We start from the raw sequence: 17,143 nt of genomic DNA, 5'->3' as shown, positions 1-17,143 counted from the left end.
CCAGTTCTAAATGAGGTGTATGGTTGATTGATCAGTTTGTAACTCTGGTGTTCGTAACTCTGAGGTTCTACTGGACTAATATGTACTCTCAATACTAATGACTTTTTAACATTTTTTTTCTGTTTTAGGATTAACAATCATTAATCAGTCATCAACCACTTGTCATGAGTCACTTAATAAACCATGGCTGAGGCTGTAACGTACTGGTTCTGAGTGAAGGCTTGATGTTGCTGTCTTATAGCTGGGGCCACAGAGACAACTGGGGGCCTACTATTAGTACCAGCTAGGGGAGCTTTTCTTCAGCTCAAGAGGCTGGGACCTGAGTTTTTGGAACTGAAGTGTCAGGGTTCAAGTCCTGACCCTGGGTCTGGTTTATCTAGTAACTATGTATGTTGTTTGCAGTGCGCAGTCCGTTATGTGGAGAAACTACAGGAATTTCCAGATCAGCATTTGTGAGTTTGGGAAGAAAGAGAGAGGAGCAGAAGGTCAGAGGCTGGGTAACTGGACTGTTAATGAAGCTCCTCATAGACAGCTTGTGGGAGCCATGATCTGAATTCCCTCTTAGAAACACCCTTGTGAGCTTGCTCTCTCTGTTTCCCTGTCAATAATAATTTCTCTCTCTCTCTCTCTGAGAAGCCCAAGAAGGAGGTTAAAACTCACCCAGTACAAAAACAGGCATGAAGCCTCCACAGGGTATCGGCATGGTAGTGGCGACAACAGACATCCAGAACTAGGACAGAGGGATATGGGGTGATAGTTAGTGTGTGGTAACAGCATCTCCTGCAGCTGCACCACAGCCTCCAGCCTGCCTTCTTATGAGGAAATGCCTTTGGGGGAATCTGACAGACTCAGCAAGAAAGCCAAGGGCAGCTGGGAATGTGGGGAGCAGAGGAGAGTGGGAGAAATTCATGCAAACCATCAACACTCCCAGAGACTGTCTACTGCACAGAGCTTCCCAGGAACTGTTGTGCTGGTGGGGAAGCTAATCCATAAGGGATGGAATGAACATGGAGAATTACCTTCCCTTTGATCCACAGAGATGGGGTCCCCCCTTGCTGCAGAAAGTTTTACTTATTTATAAAATGGTGCAGGCCACAACCTCTGGCAGAGCCGTTATCATGCTGGAACTGGGAACCCCTAAACCTATTCCTAGCTGATCTCACAGTCACCTTCCTCAGGAAACAGACCAGCCTTGTCCCATGCCCTGACGGCCAACACATTTGGCCTTCGTCAGATTAAAAGGGTGAGTGGATTCTACCACTGAGGGCTCCACGGAGAACACTGCCACCCGTCCCCAGAGAGCTCACATCAAGGGATTCTCAGCAGGTGTGGCCCAGCAGATCTCAGCTGCTGAAGCGGTACTGTTCCTAGGGAGAGAGGCGATCTCGATGGTATCCAGAGAGCAACACCTTGAATTTCCTCTAGGAGAGCTGAAAGTCAGTAAGTGCTTCAGAGAGTGGGTGTGACACATTCTGCATCATGTAGTTGCTGAGTGCCTTTCAAGGGCAGCTTTGTGCAGGGTAGTTGATGTAAAAAGGGCCATAAAGCCAGTAGATCCAGCCACACCCCCAGCAGATGGAGAACCTCCAAGTGGTATGGAGCCTGCAGAACAGCTCTACAGCTTCTAGTGTAGCGACATGCTAGGGGAGAGCAGCCATGGCCTGAGCACCTCCACACTCTGGCTATTCTTGGCTGCTGCAATGGGCCCTTGGGGCAGCAGCCCTGTGGCTACTCTAACACAGAGTCTTGGCTGGTCCCAGAATCTGGGGAGCTGCAACAGAGGAGTACAACCAGCTCTGCTCCCTTTCCACTGAGTAGTGCCAAACTCAGTCCATATGTAGCTGAGTATTGGAGCTAAGATGCAATGCAGTGGAAAATCAGGCTCATGGGTGGCGGGTCGCATAGACTGGGAGAGGCTTTGCCTCCCCAAACAGCCAGGTGTGACCCCACCCCCTGCTTACCACTGCTCCCTGTGTGCGGCTCCAGTCCTTCAGCCCCCAGTGCTCCGCTGGGGAGGCTGGGGCAGCGCCGCCTGCCCTCCCGGCACTCCATTGGGCCTGGGGTGGGTGGCTGTGGTGGAGGGGGGTGGAAGGGGCAGGGCCTCGGGCCAGGGCCGGCTCCAGACCCCAGCGCGCCAAGCGCGCACTTGGGGCGGCATTTTGCCGGCAGGGCGGCAGCCGGCTCCAGCGGACCTTCCGCAGTCATGCCTGCGGGAGGTCCACCAGAGGCGCGGCTTTGGTGGACCTCCCGCAGGCATGACTGCGGAGGGTTCACTGGTCCCGCGGCTCGGGTGGACCTCCCGCAGGCATGCCAGTGGATGCTCCACCGGAGCCGCGGGACCAGCAGAACCTCCGCAGGCATGTCTGCTGGAGGTCCCCCGGAGCCGCGGGACCGGCGACCGCCAGAGCGCGCCCCGCGGCGCGCCGCCCTACTTGGGGCGGCGGGATTCCTAGAGCTGCGCCTGCCTCGGGCGGAAGGAGTGGGGCTGGGGCTAGCCTCCCCCACCCGGCGGTTCACGCGCCACCCATGATCAGGCCCAACCTTTGGCCAGAGCCACAGAGGTAGGGCTTCTTTGCATAGCCTACTCCTCTTTAACACAAACCAACAGCAAAATAAGCAGCCTGAAACAGCTACTCTAGCAGTTTGTCACAGCAGCAAAGAATCTAGAGGCAGGAATGACCTATCACACTATATGGGAACATTCACATGACTTTAGAAGGATACATTTCTTGCATTACAGATCAGATGTACACTGCACCACTACTCCCCATGGCCCACCGTCTCTCAGTTCAAATAAAAAACCTTTTATCTGCATGACTAGCCATCCCAGCATTACCAAAGAAGCCGAACCTGTTAGCATCCATTGGAAGTACATACAGTCTGCCCAGGATAGTGTATTGGGACCCCTGTGCCCACTGGCCATTATTGTCCAGTCCTAATCTGGGGGATGCTGTCTCTCTTCCTTCCCCCAGGATAACACACAGTTTGTCCTCATCACTATTTTTCTGTAAGAAAATCTCATTCGTGCTAGTTCCTATTTTGGAGTCTTTTCCTCTTTCAGTCTCAATCTCTTCTCTCGGGTTGAACTTTGTCGTCAGCAGATCTAAAGCACTTTACAAACAGCAGGGTAGTGTCAAGAGCTCTGACCCCCACAAGAGGGGAGACAGTCCAGGATGGGTGGGCTTCCTACCTTCATGACAAAGAAGAGCAGGATGATGACGAAGACACTGACTTTGGGGTGGATCCAGATGGCAGATTTCCCTAGGATTTGTGGGTCCCCCATGTGCTTTGCCCAGGTGTAATTATCAAACAGGGAGCTGATGGCTTCCCTGGGCATCAACTACAAAGAAAGAAGGGACAAAAACTGTCAGTGATTCTCAAAAGATTAAATGGGGTCAGTGTTATACCCAGGTTCCCCACCAGAGAGGATCCCCACATTTGATTTTCTTTGGATATTTCCTTCTAGAATATGAAGAGTTAAACCTTAACCTGTCAGAAAAGAGAGAGGGCTTTGGCTGGAGGAGAATCTAGTTAATCTTCTCCAATGTTCAAGGGGTTAAATTTCCCCACCTAAACCCCCTAGGTGGGAGTGGAGGGACCTTCTCCAGATCTGCCTGAAAGGGAGCATGGAGATTATTACTCTCAGAGAAATCTCTCCTTCCAGCCCAGGAGAGGTCAATCTCTTCCCAAGCAGGAGGCAGGGAGAGATTTAGAAAGGGGACACCTCAGAGTCCTTCTCACTCACCATGGTGTGCGTTTGTTGATCTGGGGATTGGGGAGACGGTTACATGTGTTTCTTTCAGAATTACACATTTACTCCTTTATAACTACTCTCACCTCTCCAGCCATGAACTGCCCGAACCCCGGCGGGAAGGTCACCGTTGCTATAAGGAAGGTTATAACTCCTGGGTATACAAGGCGGCTGAAACAAGAAAGAAAGAAGTTGAACACAATATTACAGTTTGTTATTTTCCTGCAGTCCTATTTCCTTGGCTGTGACTGTGTCAGATCATACAAGCAGGAGTGGGCCTGGGAAATCACTCAATAATTTGCACTGTTCTGTTCACTCCCTCTGAAGCATCTGGCACAGGCCATTGTCAGAAGACAGGATACTGAGCTAGATGGACCATTGTTCTGCCCCAGTATGGCTGTTCTTATGTTCATAATACTTGCAGAAGAGTCAACAATTAAGGTGCTAGACAGACTACAGAGGATAACTCACTAGGGGATGCTCTCCTCTCTGAGTCAGCATTGGCCCCAAGGTGCCAGGGGGTGCTGTGCTGCAGGAAGTGGGGTGGGTGGCTCAGTATTGGGGAGGGTGCTCTCCCTGCTGAATTGGTACTAATCCCAGTGCCCTAGCATGGTACTAAAGGGAAGTATGTTGCTTAGATGATGTAAAGTTGCGGCAATGGAATCCTTTGGGGCAAAAATATGATTTCAGTGCAAGATATTGTTATTCATCACACTTGTCTGAATTCCTCCCATGCAGCTTTTAGTATTAAACACAGGTTATTACTAGCTTGGGGAGAGGGATAGCTCAGTGGCTTGAGCATTCGCCTACTAAACCCAGGGTTTTGAGTTTAATCCTTGAGGGGGCCATTTCAAAGTCTCAGGATTAGCACTGCTTTGAGCAGGGGGTTGGACTAGGTGACATCCTGAGGTACCTTCCAACCCTGATATTCTATGAAGCCAGTTCTTTTGACACTTAAAGGGAAATATCATCATTTTCCTTTAACTAGGAGCTCCTCACTACTCAGACCTGCAAATTGCTAGCTGTTGAGACCACTCAGCAACTCACAGGATAAGGCCCTTAAAAAATTTAGGAGGCAATACAATATTTTATTTATTCTTTAAAGGAACAATGCTCACTTAAAACCCACATGTTGCAAACAGACATGTTTCTTTCTCTGTGTTGGTAATAATAATTTAGGATTTATTAGCGGTGAAAGATATTTCAAAATGTCCTGCACAAATGTCATTACTGTAAGGCGACAAAGTGTCCCATGGCACCTTATAGACTAACAGACGTATTGGAGCATAAGCTTTCATGGGTGAATACCCACTTCGTCAGACGCATGTGGTGGAAATTTCCAGAGGCAGATATAAATATGTAGGCAAGAATCAGTCTAGAGATAACAAGGTTGGTTCGATCAGGGAGGATGAGGTCCTCTTCTAGCAGTTGAGGTGTGAACACCAAGGGAGGAGAAACTGCTTTTGTAGTTGGCTAGCCAGTCACAGTCTTTGTTTAATCCTGAGCTGATGGTGTCAATTTCCCATTCCTAATATCTGACTTGTGTCCATTTATCCTTTTACGTAGGGAATATGTAAAAAGCGACAAAGTGTCCTATGAAAGGATAAATGGACACAAGTCAGACATTAGGAATGGCAATATACAAAAACCTGTAGGAGAACACTTCAACCTCCCTGGACACACAATAGCAGATTTAAAGGTAGCCATCCTACAGCAAAAAAACTTCAGGACCAGACTCCAAAGAAGAAACTGCTGAACTTCAGTTCATTTACAAATCTGACACCATCAGCTCAGGATTAAATACTTCTGTTAATCTATAAGGTGTCAAAGGACACTTTGTCGCTTTTTACAGATCCAGACTAACACAGCTACCCCTCTGATTATTTTAAAGCTCTTTGTTATCTTTCCTTTTAATATGCCTTTCTGCTGGGACCAAGAACATCAACAGAATCAGTTTCACTGTTTGTTCTCAGGGATGCAATATTTGGGTTGATGTAGGGCAGACTAGCACTTTTAGCACTTTATTTCTACACCAAATTTGCTCAAGTGTTTCAAAGACTCCTGTCCCGACTGAGATTAAGTACCTCGAGAGTTTACATTAGCAGAATAGGCTGTTTTTACAGAATTCAAGTATAGCAACTACCTGAAAAAATGTAATAACCCTTTTTTTTTTGTACTAGGAAGGGGGAACTCAAAAAGGCAGAAGAATTTTCCATAAATGAATTAAATTCAGGGACGAGAATGAGCCCATGAAACTTCATTCCAGAGAGTAATGATTTCAAAAGCTCTCTGTGCCTGGATAGAGAGGGTAATACTGCAAGCAGCAGCTTACCCATAACTCTATTAAAATGGTTCTATAGCTGTGTATACAGATACATGGACGGATGTTACAGCTCAAACTCAGACTCCACTACATAGGTGTCTAAGTGAAACCCAGAGTGTAAACCCAGTAAACTATGCACTTTGGAACTGTATGAAGTACAATTAGAGTCCATGGTCCTCTAGAAAGTCTTATAGCATGACAGAGAGAGTTTTTCCTAGGAACCAGCAGAGGGTGCGGTTTCCTCTTCAAGGCCCCTTCATTCAGGCTTTTGAAAAAGCTCCAAAGTATTTTTTTTTTCACGAGCGCTATGAAAAATGGACTAGAAAATGCCACAAAATTACCAGCCTGGGGTGCGGCTCCCTTGGCGGGTCCGCGGGGTCCAGAACATGAGAAAGACTTTACAAAAGAGGTGATCCATTGTAATTCTGTCCGAAGGAACAGTGCAAGCTATAAAAAACACTATAGCAACTCATTGAAATATTCACTGCCACACATGTAATATTGGCCTCAGGCGCTCACAGAACTCTCCCCGGTTGCTTTCTCAGCCATACTCTATTTTGGTGACCATTCCCTTTTAGTTGTCTCTCTTCACAACCCCATCTATCTAGTGCATCTCCACAATAAATTTCGCAGAGACTCTCTTCTCGGGCTGCCCCACATTAGTGAGACTTCACCATAGGCTACAGGTACAGCAATGTCTCTTCAGCCTTGACCATATTGTAACAATGCTAAAGAGCTGAACAATTAAAGGGAAGGAAAGATTTGCTTCCTTTTTCACTCCGCCCCAACAGTTTCTACCTGCACCCTGGAGCTGCAAGGGGAAGTAGAGTGCTCCTGGAGAGAAAGGGAGAGGAAAATTAAAGGATTTTCTGTATGTCCTTCAAGAGGGGAGGCTAAACTTCGGAACAGGGGCGGCTCCAGGCCCCAGCACGCCAAGCGCGTGCTTGGGGCAGCATGCCGCGGGGGGCGCTCTGCCGGTTGCCAAGAGGGCGGCAGGTGGCTCCGGTGGACCTCCTGCAGGCGTGCCTGCGGAGGGTCCGCTGGTCCCGCGGCTCCGGTGGAGCATCCGCAGGCACATCTCCGGGAGGTCCACCGGAGCCGCGGGACCAGCGACCGGCAGAGTGCCCCCCGCTGCGTGCCGCCGTGCTTGGGGCGGCGAAATGGCTAGAGCCGCCCCTTCTTTGGAACCTATAGTTATGTATTTACTTTGCATGTAGAATTGCATGTGTGTTTGAAATCTTTATCATCTATGTAGAAAACTATTTAAAATCAATACTATATATAGCCCAGAGCTTCTCTCAATTAGAGAACAGAAGGATGTTGCAAAGGTAAGGTTGTGTCAGCCGCATAAATTGCAGTAAATGATGAAGGACTGCATGGTAATGGGAAACTGTTTGGATCCTTTATGTGTTCATTTCTCATTTTTGGAGGTTATGTTAATGAGCAACTTTACTGATATTTAATGATGTTTTATATATGCAGATGCCTGCCTTCTCCGAGATAGATAGATAGATAGATAGATAGATAGATAGATAGATAGATAGCAGTGTTTAATTGTTTTTTTTTAAAAAAACACTTTTTCACTGGGATTTTTTTTAACGTGGAAACATTTCTGTCAGCCTTAATTTTATAAATGTTTGTTTTACAAAACTGAAATACTGGGTCAGATTTCAACTGGCATTTTCTCCTTGATATATTCTAAAAATAAACTGTGGCTCTTATGAAGAAATTATTGATTTTCTACTTTAAGAACATTTCCTGTCTAACCAGTTATATTTTCTCCTCCTAATAAAAATTGCAGGGAGATGTTAGACTGTCTCTCCTGGACGAAGAAGCTGTTTATGGCTTGTAAAGACAAAAGTTCAGCCCAGAAGAGAATTTCTTCCCTGCAGATAAAAATATCTTAACATGAATTAGACCAGATGTGGGAAAACTATGGCCCGCAGACCACATCCAGCCCGCGGGACCATCCTGCCTAGCCCCTGAGCTCCCAGCCGGGGAGCCTAGTCCCTGGTCCCTCCCCCTCTATCTCCCCTCCCCCGCAGCCACGCCGCTGCATGGGCCATGCTCTGGGCAGTGTGGGGAGCGCAGCTGGCTCTGGCCAGGTGTCGTGGCTGCGAGCTCCTGCTGCTGGAAAAGGGGCAGGGAGTGGGGAGGTTGGGGAAGGGAGCAGGGGATCCTGGGGGGTAGTCAGGGAGCAGGGGGAGGTTGGATGGGGTGGAGGTTCTGGGGGGGTAGTCGGGGGATAGGGAACAGGGAGGGTTGGGAATGGGAGTCCCGGGGGGGCCTGTCAAGGGGCGGGGATGTGGATAGGGGTCAGGAGGGCAGTCAGAGGACAGGGAGCAGGGGGGGTTGGACAAGGGGGTGGGATCCCAGGGGGCAGTTGGGACGGGGGATCCCAGGAGGGGGTGGTCAGGGGACAAGGAGCAGAGGGTGGTTGGATAGGGGGTGGGAGTCCCGGGGGGGCTTTCAGGGGGTGGGAGTGTGGAGAGGGGTCAGGGCAGTCAGGAGACAGGGAGCAGGGGGGTTGGATAGGAGGTGGGTGTCCCGGGAGGGGGCAGTCAGGGGACAAGGAGCAAGGGGGGTTGGATGGGTTGAGAGTTCTGAGGGGGGCAGTCAGGGGGCAGGAAGTGGGAGGGGCGGATAGAGGGCAGAGGCCAAGCTGTTTGGGGAGGCACAGCCTTCCCTACCTGGCCCTCCATACAGTTGTGGAACCCCGATGTGGCCCTCGGGCCAAAAAGTTTGCCCACCCCTGAATTAGACTCTTTGGGCCAGATTCTGATACGCTTACTAATATTGATTTGCACCTAACTCCACAGTTATTATCCAGTGTCAGGAAGGATGATGGCCTCTAAGGCAGAGTACTGCTGTTCAAGCACACTCACTATTTGGTGAGAAATTGGCTCAGAGCCGTATGCCGTCGGACACACAGAACCACCTGGCGATTGAGGTAAACGAAAAAGGCTCCAAGGAACCCACAACAGATCCTAAAGTGGAGGAAATGAAATAAAAAGACATGAAGCACAATAAACAAAATGCCATTTATCCACCAGGGAATAATGCCTAAGTATTTGTCACATATGGATATTCACCTGGCCTTTTAAATGGCAACAAATGGGCAGAATCAAAGTTTGCACCTAAGGCTGTGTATCTCAGTCAGAGCAGCCATTTACTGATGTCACTGGGGTTTCTGGTAAAGGGAGAAAAATGTATTTGAACCCCCTTCTCCCCCACTTTATATCTTAAACATTCCCATGTCCAAAAGGGGATCCAGAACATGTGTTAGAAGGGGATGTCCAGCCCTGTGTGGCACAGGAAACTCCCAAGGGTGTTCCAGTCTTTTGTCTGCTGCTTTCCAGCTTTTTATTTATTTTTTTGGAGGGTGCCATCTGTTACAGAGGTCTCCAAAGATGTTTCTGGAGACACATACACCCCACTGCCCCATGGAAAAACCCCACAGTCTGTGTTACGTTGGTTGCAGGGATCCAGTGCAATGGAGAGGATACCGCTTTTGCTCAACAGTGGGATATAAGACTTGTCAGAGGTTCCACTTGGCATTTACCAAGATGGAGACCAACCACACTGCACATCACTGTATCTATGTGTACAAGCAACCAACTAGTTGCTCAGAGACCAGGGTGATGGGAGAGGTGTAAGAAACTATGAGAGTTTGACAGATCTAACTGGAGGATGAAAGAGGGGATCCGGGCCAAGGTGGAGGACCAATCTGGTCAGAAGAATTGAGAAGTCAGATTGGACCAGGAAATACAATCATATGGCGTATACAGGGACTCTGGCCCTGACTCAGCAAAGTAATGGTACCACTCATGTGCTTAAGTGCTTTGCTGAACTGAAGCCTATGTTCCTAATTATTCATTATTTAACCAAAAAGTGTGACGGACTCTCTGTGCTAGCATTGGCCTCTGTACTTCCTGCTGTAATCAGAACCAGGGAATGTAACCTGATAGACAGGGTTGCATCTCATTCACCCAATGAAGTTAAAAGGCAACACACTGGAAACTGGTAAAAGGAAATTCTGTTTTCACAGCACATAATTAAGCTGGGGAATTCATTGCCACAAGATATTGTCAAGAACTCACTTTTCATTGCATGCATTTTCAAAATTGATTAATTTTTCATTTTATGAAATTTTCTATAGAATTTTTTGCCTTTTTAATTTCCAACTCAGTCATTCCAAATATTATTTTTTATTTCAAAACTGAAAACTGACAAAAAGAGACATGTCATTTTGAAAAATTCCAGCTATGTGACTGGCCCCACCAATCAAAACTGGCAATGGGAACAAAAACCACCCACAACCAACCACTGGGCCTCACTGGCTGCACAGGCCACAAAGAACCTCTGGCCAAGCTGCACGGGCCACACCTGCCACACCACAAACACCAACAGCCCTGCACAAAATAAAGACAAAAACACCAGCAACTGAGTGTTTCACATACAGCGTCTCTCCATATTTTTCAAAAGAAGAAAAACCCTAATCAGGAAACTTTCACTAAAATGTTCATTTTTAAAATAAGACCATTTTTCAATTAAAAAGTGTTTTGTTCTGAAAATGTTGACCAGCTGCCTTTACTCAAGAGAGAAATATTTTTACAACCAGACCTTTAACCAAGCTCTAAAATATTTTCTGGGTATAGCCACAAGGAAAATGTAATCTTACTGCCAATCCCAAGCACTCCAAACTCATGAGTCAGGCCCCAAAAATCTTGAGATTGGCTTAAAAATCATGAGATTTTAAAGCAATAAACAGGGGAGCTGTATTTCTTGGCCTTTCAGTTTTGGAGCCTTTGAAGTTCACTCAGGTGCCTTTTCAAGCTTTTCTTTGAAATCACAATGGCTAGAAACTTACTTTATTTCAATAAAAGCAGAAATTATTGTGAAATTATGTAACTCCAGGACCTGGTGTTTTAACAGATGTGCCAAACAGCATGAGACAAAATAAAATCACATGTGTTGTCTACACTATGTATGTAGTTTGTTTAGTTTCTGGTTTTAACAGAAAAAAAATTCCCTGTGGTGGACTCAGGTGGTGCTCTCTCTAATCTGAAGTGGATTTCTGTGCTCTCCTCCCCACCACCCTGGCACTGAGGGGAAGTGTTGCTCCTCTTAGAACAGTCTTGTACATTTACAAGCCCAGGAAAACAAAATCTGTTCACCCATGTTGCCTGGACTTGTGTCTTTTTTGTGCTGCCTGAAAGTGAGGAAAGATGCTGGCTGGAAAGGAAGAGAGGGGGGGAGGCGGGAATTTGCTAGGGTGGGGAGAATGCATTTCTAAAGGGGTGGGGGATTAAAGCTAAGCTGCAATGAGCTTTGTGAGTGCTTGTGAGTTCCAAGGTGGCACCTGGCTTCCCCCAGAGGAGATTGTTGTCTCCCTTTATACCACACCCATCGCTGTGATTTCTGACACTCCTTTTCAGCCTCAGAAGGTTTTTTTTTCATGTCCCATCAGTACACCCCTTTCCCAGTAGCGGGGTGGTGTTGGAGAAGAACAGAACTACAGTCTGAAGCAGTTCAAAAGGCAGCTGCAGGAGCTGTCACAGTCCTACAGTTTCAAAGTTAAAGAGCCAATTTCCCCTTGCCCACCCAAACAAATGGTCTCACCTACAGTCAGTGAGAGAGTGAACCTTTGAAAGCAGCCTTAGAAGCAGGAGAACAAACTGGATGAGTGGGATTTTCAAAAGTGACTTTCAGTGGGACTTGTGTCCCTAGCTCACTATGGGTATGTCCGCACTGTGAGCTGGAGGTGTAAATTCGAGCTTGGGTAGACATATCAGAGCTAGTGCACTACAAATAGAGTGTGGCACAGCCAGAGGTGCTGGAACAATTTGTGTAGTGGGGGTGCTGAGAGCCATTGAACCCAACTGTAAACCCTGTATATGATGGAAACCACTTCAGCACCCCTAGTTCCAGCATGGATGGGCATGAGCAGTAGGAGAGGCTAGCTGCCCCCAGTATGTGCCTAGTATCTCAGATGGGTACATACGTACTCAAGCAGCTAGCCCCTTCCATCGCTTGTGCCTGCAGCTACACTCTATTTTTAGTGTGCTAGCTCAGTCAGAGCTCGTGTAAGTGGGGGAATGGTTCCCCTATTGTGGGGAACTTTCCTGGCTTATCCACTACCCCGGCGAAATGGGCTAGCGGAAGGATCTGAGTCCTCGCTCCCACTTCCTTTACCTAGAGGCCTCCCTGCCGTTGAGGGCGCCCCTTCCACTCTCCTGTCTGGCAGAGTCCTTGTAACCCCAACAAGGCTGGGCCCAGGATTCCTGGGGGACTCAACCCCCAACCTTTCTGTGGACACCTAGGACAGGGGCGAGGATGTCCCCATTCTGGGTACTCTTTTTTGCACTGGACATTTCCCTGACCCACTGATCATTACATACAATTTAAAGCAAATACAATTCATTTAATCAGCAATTAATTAAAAAAAGAATAAGGAAAAATGGGAAAGGTTAAAGGAAAACACATTACCCCTCTCTGTGGCAGGGAACATTACAAACAGTGTCTCTGGACTGTCAGTTCACAGTCTGTTTCTTGTAGGTCCTAGGCGTCCTTCTCAGGCCCTGGCTGTGCTGCAGGGATGCTGTGGGTTGGACACTTGCTTTGGTGGTGGCCACACACCTTCGGGCTTTGGGTGGTGGGACCCTTCTTCCCAGTGTCAGCCTCCCGTCGGGTTAAGATCCCCCTACCAGTCTGGCCTGCAAGGACCCTTGGTTGGAGGTGTCTTTCTGCACTGGGGCCTTTGCCCAGGGTCCCTCCTTGGCTGGCCCCAGTTGCTCACCGCACCGGGCTTCAGACTGCTCCAGCTCCAGCCCCAGTTACACTGTTCTAGCTCTGGCTCCACTCTGCCTCAGCACTGATGCTGCTTCTCTGCCTTCAGCCCCCTGAGCTGCTTCTCTGGCCCCTTTGGCTCTGTGGCTGCAGCCCTGCTACCAGCATAGGGTCTGCTCTTTCCTTAGCTCGGCCCCACTCTGTCTGACCCAGGCAATTCCAGCTCACACAGAGGACAGGACCCCCCTGGCCTCCTGACTCCCTGATTAGCCTGCCTGCTCTATCAATCAGGCTGACCTGGAGCACTAGCCTCTCCCCATTGCCCCTGGGGACTGTCAGTCTCAGGGTCCTGATTTCCCATTGACCTTCCCCTTTTGGTACTGGGAGCTAGCCAACAAAAACACCCCCCACTGAATGTTAATAAAACAGTCCCTTACACCAGCATGGATATATCTCCTCACACTGGAAGGTACACCTCCAGCTTGAAGTGCAGACATTAGGTGCTTTTGAAAATCCCACTGCAGTTCTGTATCCCCCTAGAATGGATTTGGGTGCAGCCTCCCAAAAGAAGGTGAAGAACCTGAACTGGATTTCTGCACTCTTCGAATGGGCTCTGGGTTCAGACCCTGTGAGCAGTCAAAGAACTGGGACTGGGTTTCCATGCTCGCTCAAAAGTGGTTGTGTTGCAATAGCTCTAAGGGCAAGCCTCCAGAAAGAGTTCTATGGTCTAAACAGACTGTCACTCCATTTTATGTGAAGATTTCCAATGGAGTCCGCTTGATATCAATTTAGCACTGCAATTTGTTGAGTCCCTTTGGACTTACCCTATCACAGCAAAGGCTGGCAGCTCCTGCAGATCAAAGGGGAAATCCATTCGAAAGTTAGTTCTGAACAGGGCCGTGATGGTGACTGTGTGAGAGAAGAGAGAGCAAGAGATGGGAAGGGGGAAAAAATGGTGAGAAAGTCCAGTCTGCATTACTGAATGAGAATACGAGATAGGATCTGTGGGGAAACAGCAGCATGGGCTTGGGTCACTAAAGTCTTCATGGCAATGCACATGCCAAATTAAGTGTGTGCAGACAGCTTTAACTTGGGCATTTCCTGCATTTTGAGTGCTTCAGTTTGTACCCTTAATGTTCTTTTAATTTGTGTGGAGAGGGAGGGTAGAGGGTTGATGGAAGTGATGTACTTTCAATCTAACTTCAGTTTGTCAAAGTTTTCTGCTTGGGAATAGTTTCTTATCCTCAGAAGATAAATGGGAACTTTCCTTTCCATTCGCTGTATCTCAGTCAGCCCCTGATAAGATCATCCCTATCACAAACTGACAAGATCACCTCATGGGGACAAAGCTGGGCTCCTCTCTGGGAACTGCATTTACCCAGTTCTCATAAGAGGTACAGAAGGAATTATCAGAGTCATAGAAATCAGAGAGGGAAGAGACCAATTAGGTCTCATCGTATCCACCAGCCCCTTCCTACCCTTCTGCTCCCCCACCCTCACTGTGTTCCACCTTAGTTTTAAATGACTCATGTGATGGGTTTCGACCTCTTCCCTTGGAGCCACCTACCCAAGAGTTAAAACTATAGATATCTAGACGTTCAAAAGCTAGAATCAGTGAACTAAGAAGGTCTTGCAGCAGATGAAGATTTTGATACAATAGGCTTTATGGAAACATGTTGGAATGACAAACATTCATGTGATACTGCAATATCTGATTATAATCTATACAGGAAAGGCAAACTAGGCTGAAGAGGTGGAGGAGTGGCTTTGTGTCTAAAGGTTTCCATAGAATCTGGTGAGATACAAATGTAGAGTGGACAGAACCACACAGCTAAATCTCTAGGGATACAAATCCCAAAATGTAAGAATGTACTACTGGCCTCCGGATCGAGGAAAAGAAATAGAGTGCACAATGTGGAGAGAGATCAGAGGCAGGAGAACCTAATAAACGGTGATAATGGGGGGACTTTAGCTACCTACATATAAACTGGTCAAACAGCACAACATGACCAAATTTAGAGAAACAATTTCTTGACTCTGGGGTGATTGCTTCTTGGAACAGTTAGTTCTAGACCACAAGTGAAGAGAGGTTATTCTCAGCTTACTCTTATGAAACAGAGTTGCTAATTCAAGAAGTGACAGTAGCTGAGTCACTAAGTAACAGTGACCACAGTATAATAAGGTTCAACATCCCAGGAGCAAGTAAGGTACCAAAAAGTGACACTAAACTTTAAAAAAGGGAGACTTCAATAAATGAGATGGTTAGTCAAAAGGCCCTAAAGTTGAAAGTAAAAGAGGTAAAAGCCCTCCAGGTGGAATGGATGCAATTTAAAGAAACAATAGTACTCTTAGAAGACATGTGCACCACTGAACAAAAAGACAACCAGGAAGGCAAGGAGTAAACAAATATAGCTTCAGGCAAGGCTTGAGAGCCTATTCAAGCCAAACAAAAATCCTTCAAAATATGAAACTCTGACCCTAGTGAAGCCAGTAAACAGGAAAACAAACTATAGCAGGCATTAAGTGGGAGAGAAATTAGAAGGGCCAAAGTGGAATTTGAAGAACGAATAGCTGAAAACCAGTATATGGGAAACTGGAGAAAGAATTGGTGGGTCCCTTGGCTCACTCCCAGGAGTTAAAGGAAGAAATTCAGGAAGACTTGGCTGAGAAGATAAGATGCATCTGTCTTTGCTACTGAGAATGTTGGGGAGATTTTGACCCTGACCTGCTCTTTCCTAGTATTAGAGATGAGGTCTCAGAGATTGAGGTGTCAGAGAAGAGGTGCTGGAACAAAATGACAACTTCAAAGGCAATAAGTCACCAGGCTTAGATGATTACATGCAAGAGTTCTGAAATAATTTAAAGATGAAGCGGATTAGTTGTAAATAAAAAATACACTCTCTCTCATTAACAACAGCCACTGCTTCCAAAGACTGGAGGGTAGCAAATGTACCTATAATTTAAAAAAGCCCTAGGGGTGCTCTGGGGAATTAGCCTTAGCTCCATGCCTGATAAACTGGTTGAAATAATAATTAAAAACAATAACAAAGTTTATGATCTGACAGGTTGTAACCTGCATGGATTCTACAAAGGCAAGTCATGTCTCATTGATCTCTTAGACTTCTTTGAACATGTCAGTAAAGTAGGGGCTGGTTGAAATTTATTTAGATTTTCAGAAGGCCCTTGACAAGGTCCCGCACAAGATGGTAAGAGGCGAAGTGTTCTCATGGAGCAAAAACTGTCTACAGGACTGATAGCAAAGAGTGGGAGTAAATGGTCAATTTTCATCATGGCTAAAGGTTAACAGTGGGGGCCACAAGGTTCTGTAATAGGTTCTGTGCAGTTTAATATATTAATTATCTGGAAAAGAGGGTGAGTAATGAAGTAGCAGAATCTGAAGATGGCAGAATTATTTGAGTTAGTCAGGAGCAAAGAGGATTGGGAGGAACTTCAGAGAGACTTAAACACACTAGGGGAATGAACAACATGGTGGCAAATGAAATTCAGTGTTGATTAATGCAAAGTAACACACAATGGAGGGAAAAAAATTAAACTTATACACCGTGTAGGGTTCTAAATTAACTGTATCAACTCAGGAAGGGGACCCAGGTTTCAAACAGCAGTGGCGAGCTTTTCTCAATGTGCAGCTGCAATCAAAAAAGCAAACAAGATGCTAAAATGCATAAGGAATGGGATGGAGAATGATATGGAGAACATTATAATACCTTGATATAAAACACGGTACAACTTCATCTGGATTGTGTGTGCAGCACTGGTCACCTCATCTCCAAAGGATATTGAAGAGCTAGAGAGAGCTCAGAGAAGAGCAATGAGAATGATCAAGGACCTGGAAAAATTCTTGTATGAAGAGAGATTGAAAAGATTGGGACTGTTATCTTAGAAAGGAGAAAAATAACAGGGGAGAGGATAAAAGTCTATGCAATAATGACTAGTCTAGAGACGGTAGAGCAAGAACTTCTATGCTCCTTGCCACTTAACACAACAACAAGGCGACATTCAATGACACTGAAAGGTGGGAAATTCAGAACTACAAGAGGAAATGCTTTCCCACCCAACTTGGGATTATACTGTGGAAATCGCTGCCCCAGGAAGTAGTTGTGGCCAAGCACTTAGCAAGATTCAGAAAGAGACTGGACAAGATTAACAAGAATATCCAGGGGTTTCATAGTTAATGACAGTAAGTATTGGAAGGGATATTAAACTCCATGCTTCAGGCCATAATTTAGTCTCTAACTACTAGAGTCTAGGATGAGGCCTAA

At 46.7% G+C, this 17,143-nt stretch overlaps 1 protein-coding gene across 1 annotated transcript in view; it reads right to left on the bottom strand.

The window, feature by feature from the left end:
• The window catches only part of CLCN1 (chloride voltage-gated channel 1), a 70,955-nt gene that overhangs the window by 18,355 nt on the left and 35,457 nt on the right, over positions 1–17,143 (bottom strand). Inside the window, exons 9-13 of the mRNA XM_039495906.1 lie at positions 13,688–13,772; positions 8,960–9,061; positions 3,838–3,922; positions 3,191–3,340; positions 661–730 (exon numbers count right to left, since the gene is read on the bottom strand). Of these exons, the coding sequence (XP_039351840.1) occupies positions 661–730; positions 3,191–3,340; positions 3,838–3,922; positions 8,960–9,061; positions 13,688–13,772 (492 nt within the window). The remainder of the gene's footprint in view (positions 1–660; positions 731–3,190; positions 3,341–3,837; positions 3,923–8,959; positions 9,062–13,687; positions 13,773–17,143) is intronic.

The sequence above is a fragment of the Mauremys reevesii genome, linkage group 1, assembly GCF_016161935.1.
Source record: "Mauremys reevesii isolate NIE-2019 linkage group 1, ASM1616193v1, whole genome shotgun sequence".
Lineage (NCBI taxonomy): Eukaryota > Metazoa > Chordata > Testudines > Geoemydidae > Mauremys > Mauremys reevesii.
This window is presented reverse-complemented; position numbering and strand designations above follow the sequence as displayed.